The sequence below is a fragment of the Cherax quadricarinatus genome, chromosome 7 (genome assembly GCF_038502225.1).
Source record: "Cherax quadricarinatus isolate ZL_2023a chromosome 7, ASM3850222v1, whole genome shotgun sequence".
Lineage (NCBI taxonomy): Eukaryota > Metazoa > Arthropoda > Malacostraca > Decapoda > Parastacidae > Cherax > Cherax quadricarinatus.
Genome location: NC_091298.1, coordinates 912,603 through 938,540, shown reverse-complemented (window position 1 = coordinate 938,540; position 25,938 = coordinate 912,603). Strand labels below are relative to the sequence as shown.

The 25,938-nt window shown below is 39.0% G+C and overlaps 1 protein-coding gene across 50 annotated transcripts in view; it reads left to right on the top strand.

Annotated features, from left to right (window-relative positions):
• trol (terribly reduced optic lobes) overlaps nt 1-25,938 on the top strand; it is a 960,590-nt gene that overhangs the window by 890,158 nt on the left and 44,494 nt on the right. For all 50 annotated transcript variants that reach the window (XM_070082142.1, XM_070082177.1, XM_070082160.1 and 47 more), the window contains 5 exons: nt 9,114-9,235; nt 10,503-10,597; nt 13,092-13,277; nt 18,163-18,380; nt 19,325-19,478. In XM_070082142.1, coding sequence (XP_069938243.1) covers nt 9,114-9,235; nt 10,503-10,597; nt 13,092-13,277; nt 18,163-18,380; nt 19,325-19,478 — 775 coding nt within the window. The remainder of the gene's footprint in view (nt 1-9,113; nt 9,236-10,502; nt 10,598-13,091; nt 13,278-18,162; nt 18,381-19,324; nt 19,479-25,938) is intronic.

Below are 25,938 nucleotides of genomic sequence, written 5' to 3'. Positions count from 1 at the left end.
GGTATCAAATGATTTAGATAAAGAAAAATTGGATATCAATTTGGGGAGGAGGAGTATGGAAGAAGTAAATGTTTTCAGATACTTGGGAGTTGACGTGTCGGCGGATGGATTTATGAAGGATGAGGTTAATCATAGAATTGATGAGGGAAAAAAGGTGAGTGGTGCATTGAGGTATATGTGGAGTCAAAAAACGTTATCTATAGAGGCAAAGAAGGGAATGCATGAAAGTATAGTAGTACCAACACTCTTATATGGGTGTGAAGCTTGGGTGGTAAATGCAGCAGCGAGGAGACGGTTGGAGGCAGTGGAGATGTCCTGTCTAAGGGCAATGTGTGGTGTAAATATTATGCAGAAAATTCGGAGTGTGGAAATTAAGAAAAGGTGTGGAGTTAATAAAAGTATTAGTCAGAGGGCAGAAGAGGGGTTGTTGAGGTGGTTTGGTCATTTAGAGAGAATGGATCAAAGTAGAATGACATGGAAAGCATATAAATCTATAGGGGAAGGAAGGCGAGGTAGGGGTCGTCCTCGAAAGGGTTGGAGAGAGGGGGTAAAGGAGGTTTTGTGGGCATGGGGCTTGGACTTCCAGCAAGCGTGCGTGAGTGTGTTAGATAGGAGTGAATGGAGACGAATGGTACTTGGGACCTGACAATCTGTTGGAGTGTGAGCAGGGTAATATTTAGTGAAGGGATTCAGGGAAACCGGTTATTTTCATATAGTCGGACTTGAGTCCTGGAAATGGGAAGTACAATGCCTGCACTTTAAAGGAGGGGTTTGGGATATTGGCAGTTTGGAGGGATATGTTGTGTATCTTTATACGTATATGCTTCTAAACTGTTGTATTCTGAGCACCTCTGCAAAAACAGTGATTATGTTTGAGTGTGGTGAAAGTGTTGAATGATGATGAAAGCATTTTCTTTTTGGGGATTTTCTTTCTTTTTTGGGTCACCCTGCCTCGGTGGGAGACGGCCAACTTGTTGAAAAAAAAAAAAACACACACACACACACACAGATACATACATACATACATACATACACATTCATACCTTCAGTACTATTCCAACCACGAAACTAGGGTAAAAAGTAGTGTGTTCCTCACAATGTTCTTGAAAGCATTGTACATCTGCAGTCCAGAGTACCTAGAGGACGAAATAAGCAAGATATTCAACATAGCCACAAAACTAAGATATCCTAAGGATTTTGTCGTGAAGGCACTAATGTCAGCAAAAAAGACTTTCTACAGGACTGAACCTAAGGAAGCGATGGCCAGGAAAATGTACTAGTGTTACCATACAATGAGAATCTGGCTTGTATGCCTGAGGCATTAAAAAAGATCAATATAAACCTTGCTTTCAAAAACATGGGGACAGTGAAACAAAGGCTGATTAAAAACACACCCTCCAACAAAGTTGGTGGGGTTTACAAGGTCCCATGTACTCAGTGTCCTCTCTCAAATATCAGTCAAACAGGTAAATTTCTGGAAACCAGAATTGCCCAGCATAAATACTCAGTCAGGACAGGACAGGAGACGAATGGTATCTTTAACCACATTAGTGCAAGTAATCACCCACTGGGGTTGGATGCTGCCTAGATTATAGTACCAAACAGTTCTCATGGAAAGAAACATAATTGAATCTTCCCTCTTGAAACATGAAAGGAATACAGTATACAACTCAAATTATGGGTTATACAAACTCAATAGTTATTTAGTAGAGTCCATTGTACACAATCTTAAAAAACATTGCTATACAAAATCACAGGATTGCTCATTATGCCAGGTGGGTTGATGGATTGGTGACGCCCATCCAGTGCCTACGTACCAAAACTTCACACCATGTCAGTTTTGATGGTTATATAATGCCTGTAGCTGTTAATGTACCATACAGTGACAAGCACACAAGATAACATAAGGAAAGGTTAAAGGGTATTAGTAGAATTTAGATCCTAGAAATATTACCGGATAAGCATAGAAGTCCCCATGTATGGCATATTAACAGCCAGTGAGAAAATAGTAGACAGTATTTAGGAAGAGATACTTCTGAGTACATCGGTAGAACATTCGAGTACCCCAGAGCAGGACATTTAAACGGACAAAGAGCACATTGTATTCCTTTCTTTCATTATTTGAAAAGGTCACACAGAATATTAGCTATCCATGTCTACAGTATATAACGAGAAACCCATTTTCTCAAACCACATGACCTCTTACAAACGATTAGAAAAAGCCTAGGGCTGGCTTTTTATATCTTATAATTTCCTACTTGACATCTCAGAAACCCTCCTACCCCATATGGGTAGTAGGGGGATGATATTAGGGTGGGGTTGGCACCGCCACTAACCCAGTCTAAGGGTAACCATGGCCGGTGACACCTACGCTACTCTGAGACCTCTCTCCCTGCTTTGGTTGCTCCCTTGCAACATTGCACAGCTCCTGATGACACACTGAGAAGTGTGAAAGTACTTGAGCTAAAGATTTCTACCCCCCTGTGGCTTGTCCTGCATAGTTAAGATCATCCGTCTGCAATTGTTTGTAAATATATATATTATTCTTCTTTCAACCTACCAGCCGTATCCCACTGAGGTGGGGTGGCCCAAAAGGAAAAACAAAAGTTTTGCCTTTTAAATTTAGTAATATATACAGGAGAAGGGGTTAATAGGCCCTTGCTCCCGGCATTTTAGTCGCCTCTTACGACACGCATGGAAATATATATATATATATATATATATATATATATATATATATATATATATATATATATATATATATATACATATATATATATATATATATATATATATATATATATATATATATATATATACATGTATATATATATATATATATATATATATATATATATATATATATATATATATATATATATATATATATATATATATATACAGTGGACCCCCGCATAACGATTACCTCCGAATGTGACCAATTATGTAAGTGTATTTATGTAAGTGCGTTTGTACGTGTATGTTTGGGGGTCTGAAATGGACTAATCTACTTCACAATATTTCTTATGGGAACAAATTCGGTCGGTACTGGCACCTGAACATACTTCTGGAGTGAAAAAATATCGTTAACCGGGGGTCCACTGTATATATATACGGCGGGTTAGGTTCCAGGCTACCGCTGTAAAGTGGAACACCTTTTTTCCACTTGTAAATGCATACAAATACTAGATAACAAGTTTACACTAACATATATTAAGTTAGTAAGTTTATTCAGATATACACAAATGCAGTTACATAGATTATCATACATAGCAGCATATGTGTAAAGTACCTATATTACAACCCAGGAGTCCAAATGGCCTGTTATCCTGGGTGTAAAGGGAGCAAAATAAACACAGCAGAAAAGTTTTGACTTATATTATCCTTCACCAATTTAGAACAGAAGTATGTACACTATATTCACTATGTACAGTGATAGGTATTAGTGCACTCCACGGTAAGCAAGGCAGAATAGAAGCCACTAGAGAGCAGGTCGTGCTTCAACCAGCTCTAGAATGGGAATGACAAGGGCAGACAGGAGAGTGGTACCCACATAACCTCTGCGATTGCCAAAACCATCTTCTCATTGGCTGGAACCTGGATACTGGCTGAACGACGGGGCCCCATCGTCAACCCTCAGTCACCTGGTTCACTGGTTGGGGGAGATAGCCTGTAAATGAGGGTGTGTACATGCGCCGAATAAAGGTTACATACTCTTTGCATGCTACAACCTAGGATAACCCAAAAAAGTTAAGACAGTGTGACTTATTTCCTTTGGGGTTAACAGTAGAACTAGGCATTAAAAACAATAAAAAAGTAAAAACACATATATTACACTCATTACTTACCTTAAAATATTTGTAGTCTTAATCTAGGGTGAGATGAGTAGTATTTATTGTAAGAAATCAAGTGTGGTAGGTATGGTAGCCAGTCAGGCTACAGTACCAGACCACCCCATCCACACATATTCTATAACATTTAAGCATCCCAGAACGATAAAATGCATATACAGTTTAATCATTACTTACCTTAAAATATTTGTAGTCTTAATGTAGGGTCAGTGGTGAGTAAACGAGATAAAACAAACAAATGAGAGAGAGAGAGAGAATGAGTATATGAGAGAGGACACTCGTGGAGTTATGTAAACAAACCAGGCAAATGTGAGTTATGTAAACAAACCAAGTGTACATGTCTGGTTTGTGTACAAGTTGTCTCTATGTTGATACAGTAGAATAAATAAAGAGGAACACTCCCATTCTCATGTAGCACCATTTTTTAGAAGAAATGACGATCTGAGTGAAGGCATACGAAAGGAATAATTTTCTACAGTTAAGCCCAGTAACACATTTTCTCTTATGTTGGACTAGGGAAAACGTTATTCTTGCCGTCACTTGTACAAGTTGTCTGGCTACCACATCTCATATTTATGTTTGTTTATTCTACTGTGGGGTGTATTTATAATCTTTATATGTTATGTATTGTGTTTATTATATAATTTTGAAAAAATTATCATAGATGTATTAATAAAAATGTGTATATTAACAAAATAAACAATATTTAATGAGATTCGGTGATTATTATTATTATTACTAATGTGATGTCTTGAGACATAAGACACTCATACTGATTTTAATGTGTACCTGCATGCCAGCACATTGTGTAAGTTTATTTATGTACAGGTATACATAAGTTTAATTATCAGAGTATATATAAAACTTGAAATAACTTTTAAAAACACTTGAAATTCTGGAGTTTCCAGACATAATGAGAGACCTGGTGCTTACGGAGCTCACGGAAAATGTAAACAAGTTGGGTGGGGCGTGGTGACCATATTAGAAAGTCAGGTGGGGGAGCCGTATAGCAAGTTTTTGTCATAATTTGAAATGTCCGTATTAGCGGTATGCCGTAAAGCGGGGCCCCTACTGTGTGTGTGTGTGTGTATATACAGTGGACCCCCGAGTTTCGTGATTAATCCGTTCCAGAGAGCCTGCCGAAAGTCAAAATTCACGAAACTTGAAACCATTTTCCCCATAAGAAATAGTGGAAATAAAATTAATCCGTTCCAGACACCCAGAAACATTAAAATAAAATATTTTTTTCAAATTAAATAAAGATTTACATAATGAAAACAATCAGAAATCAAGTACATGCATTTAAAAATATAATAATAACATTACACTTACCTTTACTGAAGACTTCTTCGTGGATGGAAGACGGGAGGAGGGGATAGGAGGAAGGTGTACACTATTTTTTGGAAGGAGAATCTCCTTCCATTAGGACTTCAGGTATGAAGTCCTTATCTGGGGTTACTTCCCTTCTTCTTTTAATGCCACTGGGAACAACTTGAGAGTCACTGGACCCCTGTCGAACAAAATATCTGTCCAGAGAGGTCTGTTTCTGGCATTTCTTTAAGATTTGTCTGAAGTGGGTTTTGCACAAATGTCCTTAATCTTTGAAGAAGGCACCTTTCTCCATCTCTCTTCCTCCTCCTCTGCAGCAGTTTCCTGAGCTGTGATCTGTTGTTGTTGCAGATGAAGCTCTTGCAGCTCTTCAGTGGTTAGCTCTTCCCTGTGGTCCTCCACCAACTCTTCCACATCCTCACCACTCACCTCCAACCCCAGAGACATCCCCAATGCCACAATAGTTTCCACAACTGGCATAGGCTCCTTAGGGTCAGCCACAAACCCTTCAAAATCCCTCTCTTCTACACAATCTGGCCACAAATTTCTCCAAGCAGAGTTCAAAGTCCTGGAAGTCACTCCCTCCCAAGACTTATCTATAAGGTTTATGCAATGGAGGATATTAAAGTGATCTTTGCAGAACTCTCTTAGGGTCAATTCAGTATCTGAGGTCACTTCAAAGCACTTTTGAAACACTGCTTTTGTGTAGAGTTTTTTGAAGTTTGAAATGACCTGCTGGTCCATGGGCTGGAGGAGAGGAGTTGTGTTAGGGGGAAAGAACTTCACAGCGATGAAACTAAACTCCTCCACTATTTGCTCTTCCAAGTCTGGAGGATGAGCAGGAGCATTGTCCATTACCAGGAGGCACTTGAGTGACAGTTTATTTTCCAGGAGGTATTTCTTCACACTAGGGCCAAACACTTCATTAAACCAGTCTAGGAAAATATCCCTTACTGTTAGCCTTCCACATCACACACAAATTACTCTTGGCGACACTGTATTTCTTGAATACTCTGGGATTTTCAGAGTGATACATCAGTAAAGGCTTCACTTTAAAATCCCCACTAGCATTACTACAAAACATGAGAGTAAGCCTATTCTTCATAGGCTTGTGTCCTGGGAGTGCCGCTTCCTCCTGCGTGATGTAGGTCCTCTTTGGCATTTTCTTCCAGAAGAGGCCTGTTTCGTCACAATTAAACACTTGTTGGGGTTTGAATTCTCCAGTGTCTATGCACTCCTTGAACTCCTGTACAAACTTCTCAGCTGCAAGTTTGTCAGAACTGGCAGCCTCGCCATGCCTTATCACACTGTGAATGCCACTACGCTTCTTAAATCTCTCAAACCAACCTTTGCTGGCCTTAAAATCACAAGCATCACCACTTGTTGCAGGTATTTTCTTTATGAGATCGTCATGCAACTGCCGTGCCTTTTCACATATTATCGACTGCGTAACACTATCTCCTGTTAACTGTTTTTCGGTAATCCACACCAACAATAACCTCTCCACTTCTTCGAGGATTTGTGATCTCCTTTTTGTCAGCATATCCACCCCATTTGCAACAACAGCACACTTTATTTCCTTTCCTTTTGCCACAATCAAAGTGATGGTTGAATGGGGCTTGCCATACATCCTGGCAAGCTCTGTAACACGCACTCCACTCTCATATTTTTCAATGATTTCCTTCTTGAATTCAATCTTGTTCCTCACTTTCTTTACCAGAGGGCTTGCACTAGCTTTCCTTGGGCCCATGGTGACTTATTGAGCAGTTGTAATCACAAAAAAACAATGGATTATTACATATGAGCCCACGGGGTGATGGTCACGTGTTGGTAAACAATGGCACACTGACCGTGAATGGCGTGGGAGACTGGCTTGGTGTGCGCGGTGACGGGCGGACGGGTACCGGACGGTCGCCGAAACACGAGTTTAATCACGAAACTCGAGGCCAAATTTTTCCAAAAAAAACTTGCCGAATTCGAATTTCACGAAACTTGATGCTGCTGAAACTCGAGGGTCCACTGTATATATATTTATTTCGCAGTTGACATGTCAGCAGATCGATTTATGAAGGATGAGGTTAATCAAAGAAATGATGAAGGAAAAAAGGCGATTGGTGTGTTGAGGTATATGTGGAGATAAAAAAAACGTTATCTATGGAGGCAAAGAAGGGAATGTATGAAAGTATAGTGGTACCAACACTCTTACATGGGTGTGAAGCTTGGGTTGTAAATGCTGCAGTGAGGAGGTGGTTGGAGGCAGTGGAGATGTCCTGTCTAAGGGCAGTGTGTGGTGTAAATATTATGCAGAAAATTCGGAGTGTGGAAATTAGCAGAAGGTGTGGAGTTAATAGAAGTATTAGTCAGAGGGCTGAAGAGGGGTTGTTGAGGTGGTTTGGTCATTTAGAGAGAACGGATCAAAGTAGTATGACATGGAGAGCGTATAAATCTGTAGGGGAAGGAAGGCGGGGTAGGAGTCATCCTCGAAAAGGTTGGAGGGAGGGGGTAAAGGAGGTTTTGTGGGCGAGGGGCTTGGACTTCCAGCAAGCGTGCGTGAACGTGTTAGATAGGAGTGAATGGAGACGAATGGTATTTGGGACCTTACGAGCTGTTGGAGTGTGAGCAGGGTAATATTTAGTGAAGGGATTCAGGGAAACTGATTATTTTTATATAGCCGGACTTGAGTCCTGGAAATGAGAAGTACAATGAACATAAGAACATAAGAAAGGAGGAACACTGCATCAGGCCTGTTGGTCCATACTAGGCAGGTCCTTTACAATCCATCCCACTAACAAAACATTTGCCCAACCAATTTTCAATGCCACCCAAGAAATAAGCTCTGTTAACCCTATCCACTCATATGCAAGCCCCACTCAAATCCAACCCCTCTCACTCATGCATTTTTCCAACCTAAATTTGAAACTACCCAAGGTTTTAGCCTCAATAACCCAACTAGGTAGACTGTTCCACTCATCAACTACCCTATTTCCAAACCAATACTTTCCTATATCCTTTCTAAATCTAAACTTGTCTAATGTGAATCCATTACTGCAGGTTCTCTCTTGGAGAGATATCCTCAAGACCTTATCTATATCACCTTTATTAATACCCATCTTCCACTTATACACTTCAATCATGTCTCCCCTCATTCTTCATCTAACAAGTGAATGTAATTTAAGGGTCTTCAATCTTTCTTCATAAGGAAGATTTCTAATGCTATGTATTAATTTAGTCATTCTACGCTGAATGTTTTCTAACAAATTTATGTGTATTCTGTAATATGGAGACCAGAACTTTGCTGCATAATCTGCACTTTAAAGGAGGGGTTTGGGATATTGACAGTTTGGAGGGATATGTTGTGTATCTTTATACGTATATGCTTCTAAACTGTTGTGTTCTGGGCACCTCTACAAAAACAGTGATTATGTATGAGTGAGGTGAAAGTGTTGAATGATGATGAAAGTATTTTCTTTTTGGGGATTTTCTTTCTTTTTGGGTCACCCTGCCTCGGTGGGAGATGGCCGACTTGTGAAAAAAAAAAATCAAATACTGTACAAGAAATAAGCTAGCTTGCTTGCTATTTCCTCACACAATGCAGCAGGGAAATCTACAGAGTGAACAACCAAACTCTGACTCCCTGGCCAGAAAAATGCACCAGACAATCCCTCTGTACTAGTTACATGATAAAGTAAGCAGAAGATGGATTACCATAAGTATTCCAATAATTAGTTAGTAACACAGTGGTTCAAACAATTATAATGATGCTAATTAATGGTAGTCACTGTAAGCAAGAGGCAGGCTTAAGAACTGGAGTTCACTCCCACACTCAAATAGGTAATTATTAATTGATAATTACAGTACATACACAATTACATAAAACAGCCAATAGTTCTCCCACAAATTATGTATTAATTTGCTTTTGCTTTTATTTTTAAGGCTGTCCTAGACATCCCTGAGGTGCATACAGAAGATGCAGGTTTATATATCTGCACGGGTAGTAATGAGGAGAGAAGTGTAGACATTCCAACACTTCTTCTTGTCACAGGAATTGTTCCCAGGTAATTGTTTCAAGTAAATGTCTGTATCTAGCAGCTTATAGTGTTATGTAATGCTTAAAGTTGCTCATCTAGCACAGTATTTGGTTATTTAATGTACAGTGGACCCTTGGTTTTCGTGATTAATCCATTCCAGAGAGTCTGCCGAAAACCAAAGTTCACGAAAACCGAAACCATTTTCCCCAAAAGTTTTAACAAAAATAATTTTTTTTAGAGATTAAATATAGATTTACATACAGAGAAGAATGACAAATCAATATAATGCAATAATAACATTACACTTACCTTTATTGAAGACTCTTGTTGGTGTATAGAAGATGGGAGGAGGGGGAGAGGGAGGAGAAGTTACTATTGTTTGGAAGTGGAGTCCCCTTCCATAAAGACTTTAGGTAATGAGTCCTTATCCAGGGTTACTTCCCTTCTTGGTTTTTAATGGCACTAGCACCAGCTTGAGTCACTGGACCCCTGTTGCTCAAAAAATTGTTCCAGAGAGCTCTGTTTCTGGCATCTCTTTAAGATTTACCTAAAATGGGACAAGGCATTGTCATTGAACATATCGCAGACACAGCCTACAACAGCTTTGTTAGGGTGATGTTCCTCCACAAATGTTTGCACCTCACTCCACTTTGCACAAATGTCCTTAATCTTTGAAGAAGGCACCTTCTTCCCTCTCTGTTCCTCCTCCTGTGAAGCAATTTCCTCAGCTGTGGTCTGTTGCTGTTGCAGATGAAGCTCTTGTAGCTCTTCAGTGGTTAGCTCTTCACTGTGGTCCTCCGCTATTTCTTCCATATCCTGGCCACTCACATCCAACCCCATGGAATTCCCCAATGCTGCACTACATTCCACAACCTTCTTAACCAAAGGGCTGGCACTAGGAGCTTTCTTTGGGCCCATGGTGGCTTATTTAACAGTTGCAAACACAAAAAACAATGGATTATTACGAAATGTTTCGTATGAACACGGGGGGGTTATACTCACTCGCCGAGAAACAATGCCAGACTGACTCTGAATGCATCTGTGGGAGGCTTTATGTGCGCAGGGCCACTGGGACATGTTCTGTACTACGGCCGAAATCCAAGGAAAATCATGAAAACCAAGGCTATATTTTGATGAAAAAAGTTGCCGATAACCAAAATTCACGAAAACCAAGAGTCCACTGTAATTATAAAATTACAAAATATTTATTTATCTGGTTTACTTTTCTAATATACACAAAAAGCTGTATGACAACTAGGATGATAAAAATTTAATTCTTTCTTTCTTGCTGTAGGTTTGAAGGATCATCATACTTGTTGCTGTCAACACTCCCAAGAGCTTATCTCTCTTTTAACCTGGAAATTTCATTCAAGCCTGAATCAGAGAATGGTTTGTAATACAACTTATGCATCATTATTCCTTACACTCATTACATATCAATTCAGATAGTCACAGAAACATACCCATCAGTAGATTGAGATCAAAATATAATTTTTTTTCAAAATCAGGCACTAAGGATAATAAAGGATAGAGTTAAGGAACAATATACTAAACATAAAGAAACTTGATACTGTAGCTTAACAGAAACTAAATTGTAAAATAAAGCATACTTAATAATATGGCTTTTGATGGTATTATGTAGTATAGAATGCCTGCACTTAACCCTTTCAGAGTTGAAACCCCTGATCTCAAACTTGCTCTTAGGGTTGAAGAATTTAAAAAAAAAAATTGAAATGATAATCCTTTTTTGAAGGTAATAAAACCAAAAATACAAATTTCATGGAAAACTTAGGGAATTATGCTCTCACAAAGTTAATGGCCTTCACGATATTTAGGCATCAGCGATTTTGTCCACTGTTTGCCTATTTTTGGCCAATTCCATTGTTCCAGTCAACTAAACTCATAGCTATTTTGCTAGTATTCCTTCCATTGTATCAATTGAATAGAAGAAACTGCCTATTTACCTATTTCAACTAACCAATAAAGTGATCAGAAATCGATAATTTGTTCAGTTTCACACAAAATTAAAAAATTGGCAATTTAAAAATTGGGTCTAGAATAAATAATATAGACATTCCTGGGACTAAAAAAATATTTCCTGTATTCCTTAGTCATGTCTCCAGACCTCTGTTATATTACACTTGCTTTCCAATTTGAATTTTTATTCACATAAATAATAGATGATTTAATGTTAGGCAGATTACTGCATTATTATAATAATGTCAGTGCATTCCTAAATGTATATTAAATATAAATAATGTCAGTGCATTCCTAAATGTATATTAAACTGGCTAGTTGGACACATATTGGACAAGTGACATCATTTGTGTACTCTAGAATATCGGCAGAAATTGAACATTTCTGCTAATTTGAGCTCAATTTCAAGCTACTTTCAGATCTGAAACCATTCAAAATTTTCTATATTTCTGTAATATATATTCTATTCTATTCTGTAATATATATTCTATTCTATCAAAAATCCTGCAGCACATAATGCTGCAGGATTTTTTTTTATATGGTGCATACTTAGCACACTCAAATAAGCTGTGAGCTTATCTGAGTGAGCTGAGCTCATGGTGTAGTACTGCGGGACCGACCTTGGCTTCAAAGCCATATTACATTGGGACCGACACCAAAAGAGTTAAAAGAGGGGTTTGCGATATTAGATGTTTGGAGTGACGTCTGAGCTATCATATCTGGACACCTTTGCAAAGACAGTGATTGTGTGTGAATGATGGTGAAAGTGCTGAATGAAGGTGAAGGTGTTGAATGATGGTGAAAGTGTTTCTTTTTTGAGTTGCCCTGCCTCGGTAGGAGGCAGCTGATGTGTTGAAAAGAAATAGAGATAAATTGGAAGAAAGTTAGCTTGGGCAGGAATGCAAGTGAAGAAATCATTGCAGTAAAATTTAAATGACTGTTTATCAAAATGTATATGGTGTATATATTTTATAAGTTTCATTAGAAATGTCTTTTTTTATAATGTTCAGTTTAGCACAAAAATATAGGTAACCTAATTGATTTGATTTGCAGATGGGTTTATGAAAGATGAGGTGAATCAGAGAATTGATGAGGGGAAAAGGGTGAGTGGTGCACTTAGGAGTCTGTGGAGACAAAGAACTTTGTCCTTGGAGGCAAAGAGGGGAATGTATGAGAGTATAGTTTTACCAACGCTCTTATATGGGTGTGAAGCATGGGTGATGAATGTTGCAGCGAGGAAAAGGCTGGAGGCAGTGGAGATGTCATGTCTGAGGGCAATGTGTGGTGTGAATATAATGCAAAGAATTCGTAGTTTGGAAGTTAGGAGGAGGTGCGGGATTACCAAAACTGTTGTCCAGAGGGCTGAGGAAGGGTTGTTGAGGTGGTTCGGACATGTAGAGAGAATGGAGCGAAACAGAATGACTTCAAGAGTGTATCAGTCTGTAGTGGAAGGAAGGCGGGGTAGGGGTCGGCCTAGGAAAGGTTGGAGGGAGGGGGTAAAGGAGGTTTTGTGTGCGAGGGGCTTGGACTTCCAGCAGGCATGCGTGAGCGTGTTTGATAGGAGTGAATGGAGACAAATGGTTTTTAATACTTGACATGCTGTTGGAGTGTGAGCAAAGTAACATTTATGAAGGGATTCAGGGAAACCGGCAGGCCGGACTTGAGTCCTGGAGATGGGAAGTACAGTGCCTGCACTCTGAAGGAGGGGTGTTAATGTTGCAGTTTAAAAACTGTAGTGTAAAGCACCCTTCTGGCAAGACAGTGATGGAGTGAATGATGGTGAAAGTTTTTCTTTTTTGGGCCACCCTGCCTTGGTGGGAATCGGCCAGTGTGTTATTAGTTAATAATACTTTTTATATATAAAAATTTAAACCAGTGTATAATTATATTTTTTAATAACTTGCAGGATTAATTTTATACAACAGTCAACGTGCTGGCCGTGAAGATGGAGATTTTGTGTCATTTGGTATGAGTGAAGGTTATGCAGAGTTTCGCTTTGATGTTGGGTCTGGGCCAGCAATTATACGCTCCAGGCAGCCATTACAAATTAACCAGTGGCATACTGTAAAACTTTCCAGAGACAGAAAAGAGGGTAAGAAATTGTTAAATTTAACAATGTACTAATTTTACAGTGAAAAGGATAATGACAGTGGACAGCGTTATTGAAACAATCCTGTACTACTTGAATGATTTAATATTCTCCTGCTTTATTAGTCCCTTTTTACAAGCACTTATATATTATTTATTTATTCTTGTGAACTTCACTCTTCTCCCTGACATTGACATATTTACTTTACAAAAAATATAAGAATAACCTTTTAGAAACTTAAATAAAAATACCTTCAAATTGCTTTTAACCACATATGCAAGACCAAAGGTTAAATTTGCAGCAGTTTGAATACTCCACATCTAGCCAAGCACAAAACAGCTAGAAAAAGGTCAGAGGTTTACTACCAGGCTGGTACTGGAATTAAGACAAAAGCCATAAGAAAAAATGGTCAGAACAAAACCTCATAAATTTGGAGGTATGTAAATCTAGAGGAGAAATAATTAAGAGATACAGAATCTGTTACATAGACAAGTTTGTAAAAGATAGACTGTTATTAACAGGAGGGCTTGGGATGAGGAGATGCACGAAAAGCACACTAATGAATCAAAGAGATGGCAGAAAGTACTTTTCAATAGAAGGAAGAAAAAAGATGGCAGAAAGCATTTTTTGAAATAGAGGGGATAGGGATAGGGGAGCAATGTGGCAGATGTTACAAGTAGTATATGGAATAGGTGGTAAGATAAGATAAGATAAGATTTCGTTCGGATTTTTAACCCCGGAGGGTTAGCCACCCAGGATAACCCAAGAAAGTCAGTGCATCATCGAGGACTGTCTAACTTATTTCCATTGGGGTCCTTAATCTTGTCCCCCAGGATGCGACCCACACCAGTCAACTAACACCCAGGTACCTATTTGCTGCTAGGTGAACAGGACAATAGGTGTAAGGAAACGTGTCGGAATTTCCACCCGCCGGGAATCGAACCCGGGCCCTCTGTGTGTGAATCGGGAGTTTTAGCCACCAGGCTCAGGTTAGGGTGTGTAGAAGAGAGGGAGACTACTTCCTGGTAAAAGTAGGTCTTAGACAGGGATGTGTAATGTCACCATGGTTGTTTAATATATTTATAGATGGGGTTGTAAAAGAAGTAAATGCTAGGGTGTTCAGGAGAGAGGTGGGATTAAATTATGGGGAATCAAATACAAAATGGGAATTGACACAGTTACATTTTGCTGATGATACTGTGCTTATGGGAGATTCTAAAGAAAAATTGCAAAGGTTAGTGGATGAGTTTGGGAATGTGTGTAAAGGTAGAAAGTTGAAAGTGAACATAGAAAAGAGTAAGGTGATGAGGGTATCAAATGATTTAGATAAAGAAAAATTGGATATCAAATTGGGGATGAGGAGTATGGAAGAAGTGAATGTTTTCAGATATTTGGGAGTTGATGTGCCAGCGGATGGATTTATGAAGGATGAGGTTAATCATAGAATTGATGAAGGAAAAAAGGCGAGTGGTGCTTTGAGGTATATGTGGAGACAAAAAACGCTATCTATGGAGGCAAAGAAGGGAATGTATGAAAGCATAGTAGTACCAACACTCTTATATGGGTGTGAAGCTTGGGTGGTAAATGCAACAGCGAGGAGGCGGTTGGACGCAGTGGAGATGTCCTGTCTAAAGGCAATGTGTGGTGTGAATATTATGCAGAAAATTCAGAGTGTGGAAATTAAGAGGTGTGGAGTTAATAAGAGTATTAGAGGGCTGAAGAGAGGTTGTTGAGGTGGTTTGGTTATTTAGAGAGAATAGATCAAAGTAGAATGACATGGAGAGCGTATAAATCTGTAGGGGAAAGAAGGCAGGGTAGGGGTCATCCTCGAAAAGGTTGGAGGGAGGGGGTAAAGGAGGTTTTGTGGGCGAGGGGCTTGGACTTCCAGCAAGCGTGCGTGAGCGTGTTAGATAGGAGTGAATGGAGACAAATGGTATTTGGGACCTGATGAGCTGTTGGAGTGTGAGCAGGGTAATATTTAGTGAAGGGATTCAGGGAAACTGGTTATTTCCAGGACTTGAGTCCTGGAAATGGGAAGTACAATGCCTGCACTTTAAAGGAGGGGTTTGGGATATTGGCAGTTTGGAGGGATATGTTGTGTATCTTTATACGTACATGCTTCTAAACTGTTGTATTCTGAGCACCTCTGCAAAAGCAGTGATAATGTGTGAGTGTGGTGAAAGTGTTGAATGATGATGAAAGTATTTTCTTTTTGGGGATTTTCTTTCTTTTTTGGGTCACCCTGCCTCGGTGGGAGACGGCCGACTTGTTGAAAAAAAAAAGGGAAAAAATGGCAGAAAGCTTATTTGCAGCATTAGAAAAGAAAAAAGTGGAATGAATGAGAAAATGATAAAAAAGCTTATTCTATGCATGGTTTCAAAAGCACATAGAACAGAGGCAGATGAAATCAGTGGAGTGAAAATTAACCCTTAAACAGTCCAAACAGATTGACGTTCAAATTCGTAGTGCTACAAAAGTAGATCTACTTTTTTTTACATATTTTCAAATATAACAAAAAAAATTTAGATAAAAGTTTTTTTTTACATGTTTTCAAAGGTAAAACAAAAAAGATCTACATTTTTTTACATACTTTCAGATGTTGAAAAAACGTATATATACGTTTGGACCATTTAAGGGTTAAAAGGTAAGATGATGAGTGCAGCAAAGATAAACTTAGCTAGACAAATACTGTTTGGTGTGTACAGCTAGCATAATACTACTAAATGCATACAAAATTATGTACATAAATAAATAAAAGGTGATATGTAAAGTACCTGGCAAACCCTCAACAAAATTTTGGGCTCTAGGAAACCATCTGGAAACAGAGAGGTAAACTTAACTAAACCAGATGTACCTCACATACAGCCTATAGACACAGCCAACAAATTTAATGTCTTATTCTCAACTGTAGGATCAAAGCCTGCAAGTAAAATTCCTAGCTCAAATACCTAGCCAAAAGACTACCTCACTGGCAACTACCCAAATACTCTATATATAAATCCAACTAATTCTGCTGAAGTCTCACTCATCATTAAATCATTAAAAAACAAAGCAGGTGATCTAGATAACTTGCCACCATTCATATATAAAAAAGCTGCACATGAGCTGTCACCCATTATTGTAACAATGTTTAACAAATCTGTAGCATCCTCAACCTTCCCATCTATACTAAAGACAGCAAGGGTTACCCCGATCCTCAAAGGAGGTGATCCAACTGACTTGAACAACTAGAGATCTATATCAGACTTGCCCTTACTTTCTAAAATATTCGAAAAAAAAATACTCAAATGACTTTACTCCTACCATATATCCAAGAACATACTTAACCCCTGCCAGTTTGGGTTTAGACCAAAAAAAAAAAAAATATGAATGATGCTATTATACATATGCTTAAACTAATATATACAGCCCTTGATAAAAATGAATATCCTCTGGGGCTCTTCATTGGCCTACGAAAAGCATTTGATACAGTCAACCACAACCTCTTGCACCTAAAACTAAATCATTACGGCATCAGAGGACATTCCCTTGATTACCTAAAATCTTATCTTGACGATAGACACCAGTATGTATATGCAAATGGAGCCAACTCCACTATCCAGTCTGTAGCTGCTGGAGTGCCCCAGGGTAGTATCCTAGGCCCACTCCTCTTTCTCATCTACATCAATGATCTCTCCAATAAATCCCAACTCCTTAAACCAGTTCTATTCACAGATGACACTACTTATGTCTACTCCCATTCAAACCCAGCTATACTTAGAAACACCGTAAACAATGAGCTGCTAAAAATATATACTTGGATGATGGTGAATAAACTCACTCTCAACATAGACAAAACATACTTCATGCTGTTTGGAAACAGAGCCTTAAATATCCAACTTAATATATCGATAAATGGTTCCCCTATATCAAGATACACTGAGGGTAAATTTCTAGGCCTTCTCCTTGACTGTAATCTTAAATTTAATTCCCACGTTCAACATATATCCAAGAAAATTTCCAAATCAGTAGGCATCCTTTCCAAGATACGATACTATATACCACAAACGACTCTCCTTATCTTGTACCACTCTTTAATATATCCTTACCTCACCTATGGTATTTGTGTCTGGGGATCAACCACAGCCAACCACCTTAAACCTTTAATAACCCAACAAAAAGCTGCTCTGCAGATGACTACCAGCTCCTGTGCTGGACAGCACACTCCACCACTTTTCAAAAGCCTACTACATATACAGAATGTTAAATTCCACTATAAACCCTCCACTGAAACTTAAAGCATAAAGCACTCTTCAACATTCCTTGTCAGTCTCACACTGTGCAAAAACACTATGCACATAAAGGGTCCAAAGATCTGGAACTCGCTGCCGGAACCAGTAAAGGATCCTCTGACCACTTATAAATTAAGGACTTTGCTAAAAAATCATCTTATCTCTCAATACTAACCTAATCAACCAAAACAACTTCTAATTAGTTATATTATGTGACCTCTAGGGTATTAAACATCTGCCAGTCCATGAAATATTACTGTCTGAACCATTAATTGTAATATTGTTTTTATGTGCAACTACAAGATTATTATTCTTATAAATCTCCACCTTGACTACCTTGCATTAGTATTAAGATTAAATAAGATTGTAATCAAGTTAACCACTATTATCTTGTCTACTTTTAAGTAGTTACTATGTACTATTATCTTGTCTAGTTTTAAGTAGTTACTGTGTACTAGGATTAGTCTGCCCAAAATGCCCCGGCATGATAATGGCTTTCTTTGTGCTTAGCAAATCAAAATTATAATTACACATTGTAACCTTTACAAAGAAATAAATCTTTATCTTTAAGAGGCTTTGCTATGAATTTATATGTTTATCTACATCTTTCACTTCAGGAACAATGACAGTGGATGATGATGCACCCATAACTGGTCGTAGTGAAGGACGGTTCCTTGGTCTTGATCTCCTTGAACCTTTGTACCTGGGTGGGGTTCCAGATTTCACTAGAATTCATGAACAAGCTGGCTTTGCTTCAGGTTTCAGAGGCTGCATAAGTCGCTTAGTGATTGGTAGTACTGTTGCTATAGACTTAATGAGAGCTGCAGCAAATAAGGTAAGAATCTGTTTACTGTGTATTGCAGTTGCCAACTTTTACTTTTGTATGCATGGTTTGGAATATCACATTCATTATAGTGAGAAATAAATCAATGTTAAGAACGCTTTCAGGGATAATGAACTTGATGAACCTCTTATTGGAATACTTGATGATATCCTCATTGCTCTGCTGAGGTTGACACAGTTTAATACTATGTATCTATGTGACCCATCCTGTGATGGAATATGATAGGGAAAACATGGGTAGCTTTTATTCCCATTATATAACCATCACACACAATAAAATAGGGTAATAGCACACTGCTGATGTATCCAGTTTTGCTAAATAAAATGAAATGTTCACCCCATATACTTTTACTTCCCTCTTTGGGAAATTCTGACTATTCAGATTTGTTCATTTTTCCTTCCTTACCCAGAAGCTTGCATGTCTACTTAGAGCTTTCTCTTCCTTGAATACTTTCAATCACATTTTCTTACTCTGCACTGTATACGTACTAATAATTCCAAATTCCCAGGTGGAATGGAATAGGTCAAGGACATTTACTAGAGTTGGCTACCATTTTTGCAGCAGAGTTGAATGCATTACTTGCCACTGTCATACACATTGTAACTGTGCCCACTTCTTCATTTGTTGTTTTAGACTCGTGCATTACAAGCTTCCAAGAAATTAGACTCCCTGCATCCTGCTGTACTTTACATAGAAAACTGGTTATGTCACATTTCTAATGAGCATGACAAGTCCTTTTTTTGCTGGGTCATTGGGAACTGATGTTCAGAGTATTTCATAACACTAATGGTATACAGCACCTACAAGTTAATGAATTAGATATACGAGCAACACCTAATAGTATGTTTATGTTGAAGTTTTGTCAATCATTGATTTTTTATTCACCATTGTTTTAATTCATTATGAAATTTAACTCTTTTATTAAATTCTTATAGGTAGAAATATCATCATGTGAGACCTGTGCTGGTAATCCATGCCACAACAATGGAGTCTGTCAGGAAGCTTACACTGAAGTGGGACACAAATGCATTTGTCCTGCTGGATTCTCTGGTGGTCTCTGTGAAGACACTGGTGAATCTTGTTATGCAGGTGAGTAGGATTTCAAAAACTTTATCACAAATCACCGTGTAAAATATAAATTAGTAATTTTTATTATACAACAGATTTTTTTTTTTTCAACATGTTGGTCATCGCCCACCAAGGCAGGGTGACCCAAACATGAAACAAACACTTTTACCATCATTCAACACTTTTGCCATCATTCACACAATATCACTGTCTTTGCAGAGGCACCCAGATATGACAGTTTAGATGTCACTTCAAACAGTCAATATCCCAAGCCCCTCCTTTAAAGTGTAGGCACTGAACTTCCCACCCCCAGGACTCAGATCTGGCTAACCAGTTTCCCTGAATCCCTTCACAAAATATTACCCTGCTTACACTCATCAGGTCCCAAAAACCATTTGTCTACATTCACTCCTAACTAATATGCGCACACATGCCTGCTGCATGTCCAGGCCCCTTACGCAGAAAACCTCTTTTACCTCCTCCCTCCATCCTTTCTTAGCATTACCCCTACCCTTCCTTCCCTTCACTATAGATCTATACACCCTCCAGGTCATTCTGTTTTACTCCATCCTCTTTACATAACCAAACCACCTCAACAACCCCTCTTCAGCCCTCTGAATAATACTTTTAGTAACTCCACACCTCCTCCTAATTTCCAAATTTCCACACTGTGAATTTTCTGCATAATGTTTACACCACACATTGCCCTTAGATATGACATCTCCACTGCCTCCAGCCTCCTCGCTGCAGCATTCACAACCCATGCTTCACACCTATATAAGAGTATTGGTACCACTATACTCTCATACATTCCCTTCTTTGCCTCCATAGATAACGTTTTTTGTCTCCACAGATACCTCAGTGCACCACTCACCATTTTTCCTTCATCAATTCTATGGTTACCCTCATCGTTCGTAAACCCATCTGCTGACAAATCTACTCCCAAATATCTGAACACATTCACTTCTTCCATACTCCCTCCCTCCAATGTGATATCCAGTTTTACTTTACCTAACTTGCTTGATACCCTCATCACCTTACTCTTATCCATCTTTCTTTACACGCCCTCCCAGACTCATCCACTACCCTTCATAACTTCTCTTTAGAATCTCCCAAAAGCACAGTATTATCAGCAAAAAGTAACTGTGTCAACTCCCATTTTGTATTTGATTCCCCATAATTTAATGCCACCCCTCTTCCCAACACTCTAGCATTTACTTCTTTTACAACTCCATTTATAAATATGTTAAACAACCATTGTGACATTACACATCCCTGTCTAAGGCCTACTTTTACTGGAAAGTAATCTCCCTCTCTCCTATACACCCTAACCTGAGCCTCACTATCCTCATAAAAACTCTTTAGAGCATTTAGTAACTTACCACCTATTCCATACACTTGTAACATCTGCCACAGTACTTCCCCATCCACCCTATCATAAACCTTTTCTAAATCCATAAATGCAATGAAAACTTCCCTACCTTTATCTAAATATTGTTCACTTATATGCTTCATTTTAAACACTTGATCTACACATCCCTTACCCATTCTAAAGCCTCCTTGTTCATCTGCAATCCTGCTCTCTATCTTACCTCTAATTGTTTCAGTAATAACCCTTCCATCCACTTTACCTGGTATACAGTGGACCCCCAAGTTTCATGATTAATCCATTCCAGAGAGTCCACTGAAAGGCAAAATTCACGATTAGCAAATCCATTTTCCCCATAAGAAATAATGGAAATCCAATTAATCCGTTCCAGACCAAAAATATTAACAAAAAATATTTTTTTTACATTAAATATAGATTTACAGTACATACAAAAAACAATGAGACATCAAGTATAAAACAATAATAACATCACATTTACCTTTATTGAAGACTCTTGTTGGTGTATGAATAAAATGTCATTACGTATGTTAGGAATTGTGGCGGCAGCAGGAGTGTCTTTGGAGACAGGACAAGAAAGTCTTTCCATATGGCACTAATATCAACTCAGCGGCTTATTGATCTATTACAATTCATCTAAAGACATAATAAATAATATTAATAACATAGAAACATGACATATACTCTAGAATGAATAAAATATGTCATTACGTAGGTCACAAGTGCTGTTGTGCTGTGTTGTTGTTGGGTGTATAAGGGCCACTGAAAGATAAGCCTTACAAGTGGTTGTGAATGGGGGCAGCAGAGACAGCGGTGTTAGTAAGTCGCCCTATATACCTCAAACAACAGTGGAAGAGCAAAGTTTCGTGTAATCATTTTTCTATCGATTAACCCTTTGACTGTTTTGGTCATATATATACATCTTACAAGCCACCATTTTTGACGTATATATACTCATAAATTCTAGCGGCTTCAAATTAAGCAGGAGAAAGCTGGGAGGCCTACATGTAAGAGAATGGGTCTGTGTGGCCAGTTTGCACCATATAAAAAAAAATCCTGCAGCACGCAGCGCATAATGAGAAAAAAAAAGCTCTGACCGTTTTTTTTTTTTAATTAAAATGCCGACTTTGTGGTCTATTTTCATATAGTATTTATGGTTGTATTCTTGTTTTCTTGGTCTCATTTGATAGAATGGAAAACATATTATAGAAATAGAGGTGATGTTGATTGGTTTTACTATGAAAAGAACCTTGAAATGGAGTTCAAAGTAGGGGAAATGTTTGATTTTGGCCGATGTTCAAAAGTAAACAGATGATGTCATTTTCCAATAAATGTCCAAGTAGCCATTCTAATATGCAGTCATGAATGGGTTGACATTATTTATACAATTATTACAATATTGCATTAGTCTGCATAACAGTAAATATTTTATTTTTTGTTTGAATAAAAATTCAGAATAGAAAGCAAAAGTAATATCATAGGGGCCAGGAGATGTGACTGATGAACATAGAAAATGTTATTTTAGAGCCAGGAATGTCTGCATTGTTCATTCTGGACCCTATTTTGAAATTGTCATATTTTTTAATTTTCGTGAAATTTGCCAAATTGCAAATTTCTGACCACATTATTGGGTAGTTGAAATTTGGTAAATGAGCAGTTTCTTGTACTTAATCGATAGAAAAAATGGAGTTCTAAAGAAATAGCTATGAGTTTGATCAACTGGAACAATGGAATTAGCTGAAAATAGGGCTCAAAGTGGGCGAAATCGCCGATTCGTGAATATCGCTGAGGTTGCTAACTTCATGAGAGCGCAATTCCATCAGTTTTCCAGCAAATTTTGTTCTTTTGGTGCCATTACAATCGGGAAAAGATTCTCTATCACTTCATAAGATTTTTTTTTTTTTTTTTTTTTTTTTTTTTTTTTTTTTTTTTTTTTTTTAAATTTTGCAACACCAGGAGACACCTCAGGATTTGGGGTTGTGACAGTCAAGGGGTTAATGGCTTAACTTACTTGCTACACTGTTATGCTACACTTTATTGCTAGCTGGCACTATAGCATTTATCAACTCCTGCTGCTTTAGTATTGTAACATACTGTAGAATCACTGAAGAAGGCACATTCTCCCCTCTCTCTCAGCCCTTTACCAAAGGGCTGGCACTAGAAGCTTTCTTTGGGCCCATGGTGGCTTATTTAGTAGTTACAAGCACAAAAATGAATGGAATATATCTTATGAATGCGTGAGGTGATGGTCACTCGCCCATAAACAATGCCACACTGACTGTGGTGTGGGAGGGAGGCTGGCTTTGTTTGCAAGCTAATGCTGGGAGAAGGGCCGGACATGTGCCTTACCGCCGCCAAATCGTGAATAAAATCACGAACCGTGAATATTTTTTGCCGAAAAAAGGCGCTGAAAGGCGAAATTCACGAAACACGATGCTTCTGAAACTCAGGGATCCATTGTACTTGGTAAACTTCTTTCTTTCAACAAACTGGCTGTATCCCACCAAGGCAGGGTGGCCGAAAAAGAAAAACGAAAGTTTCTCTCTTTAAATTTAGTAATTTATACAGGAGAAGGGGTTACTAGCCCCTTGCTCCCAGCATTTTAGTCGCCTCTTACAACATGCATGGCTTACGGAGGAAGAATTCTGTTCCACTTTTCCATGGAGATAAGAGGAAATAAACAAGAACAAGAACTAGAAAGAAAATAGAAGAAAACCCAGAGGAGTGTGTATGTATATGCATGTACATGTATGTGTAGTGTGACCTAAGTGTAAGTAGAAGTAGCAAGACACCTGAAATCTTGCATGTTTATGAGACAGAAAAAAAAAACACCAGCAATCCTACCATCATGTAAAACAATTTCGTTTTACACTCACTTGGCAGGGCAGTAGTACCTCCCTGGGCGGTTGCTGTCTACCAACCTACTACCTAGAACTTGGTAAACTTATTCCCCTATAATTTTTACAATCTCTTTTGTTCTCCTTCCCTTTATATAAAGGAATTATACGTGATTATTGCCAAACCCTAGGTACTTCCCTTCTTTCATACATTTATTGAACAAAAGTACCAACCATTCCAAAACTGTATCTTCCTCTGCTTTTAACACACACACACACACACACACACACACACACACACACACACACACACACACACACACACACACACACACACACACACAAACACACACACACACACACACACACACACTCTCTCTCTCTCTCTCTCTCTCTCTCTCTCTCTCTCTCTCTCTCTCTCTCTCTTTTTCTTTCTTTCTTTTTACACAGGGTTTGACAAGGTGAACGATTCCTAACTTTATTGGCAAGCTAAGAGCTGTTACCTACATCAGCTCATTTGAAAGCATTTTTATTGTTATGAGACATACAAGTAGGGAGCAGGATGAAGTTGGAGCCATCTGTGGGCCAGCATTTTCATGTGAACAACTGACTTTATCTCGTTGACATCATTATGCTGTACGAATGTGTTCCATACTTGAGTCATCCTGGGTATATATGATCTCAGATTGAGTGATGTTCTGGAGAAGGGTACAGCCAGAGTGAAGTTGCTGCTTTCTGCCTATCTTGTGGCATAAAAGCTTGTTTCACGCTGTCCTCGAAGTGGATCCAAGTGTGGTACTTTGTCAATATTGGTCTTGTACATAACAGTAAGGCCACCCACATCCCTCCTATGTTGAAGGCTCTGCTGAAATGACAGATCTATCCAGGATGGGTCCAGGCGAGAGATGAGACGTCTTGCTCTGTTCTCTACTCTGTCAAGCAGTCGCAGATGGGAGGAGGGGGAGGGGGGGCAGGCAAACCAAGAAAGTGGAGCATACTCAAGGTGTGAGCGTACTTGTGCCTCGTACAGAATCTTGCAACCCCTACTGTCAAGCAGATGCGAGATACGGCGAAGTGCTGTAAGCTTCCTGGCTGCCTTGTTTGCAAGATTTACAACATGGTTCTTCATGGTTAGTTTGGAGTCAAATTTCACCCCAAGGATATCAACTTCTTCTCCAGGTGCCAACACCCTCCCATTCATCCTTACTACTGCACCAGCATTACCATCATGGTGCCTAGAGACGATCATCATTTGCGTTTTCTCAGGTGCAAATGTTACTTGCCATCTATTTCCCCAAGCTGATATAGCTCTCAGCTGGTGATTGATGTAGCTTAGAGCAGCTGGCATTTCTTCTCTTGGATAAGTGAATGTCAGTGTGCAGTCGTCTGCATATGCATGTGATTCTGGGATGAGATGAAGGAGGTCGTTGAAGTAGACATTCCATAACAATGGTCCTAGTATGCTTCCTTGTGGAACACTTGCCCCAATAGGATGTCTTGCTGATTCCTTTCCATTGAGAACTACACTTAGAGATCTACCATGAAGGTAATCACTGAGGAGACATAATGTAGAGCCTGCAATTCCCAGTGCTTGAAGTTTTGCTAAGAGGCCCTGGTGCCACACCCGGTCGAAAGCACCAGCAATGTCCAGTGCTACCACACAGCTGACTTTGGATTCATCCAGTGACTGGTGCCACTTGGTGGAGAGGTTTAACAACAGATCAGCAGCAGAGTAACCTTTCCTGAAGCCATATTGACAATCACAAAGTAGTGAGTGGTAGTCAAAAAACTCTGTCATTTGTCTTGAGATTATTGTCTCAAGGATCTTACCAGTGATTGACAGGGGTGACACTGGTCTGTAGTTGCTGATTTCTGTTCTGCTCTTCTTTTTATGAACAGGGACTACATTTGCCTCTTTTCATAGAGAGGGCCATTTACACTGTACTAGGCAGTGCTGAAAGATGCGAGTTAGAGGTGCTGCTAGCTGGTCTGCACATCTTCTCAGCAATCTTGGGCTCAACTTGTCTGGGCCCACAGCCTTTTCTTGGTCAAGCGATTTAAGAAAGAAATGCACCTCCTCCTGCCTTATTGTCACCACTGACAGTTTTGACACAGTTCTTGCAGCTAGCCAAGGAGGGTCCCTTGCTGGATCAAGAACTTGCATTTTGGTAGCAAAGTGTTCAGCAAAGAGGTCCACCTTCTCTTGACTACTAGTAGAGGTGGTCCCATCCTGTCAATTTAGAGGTGGAATGAGTTC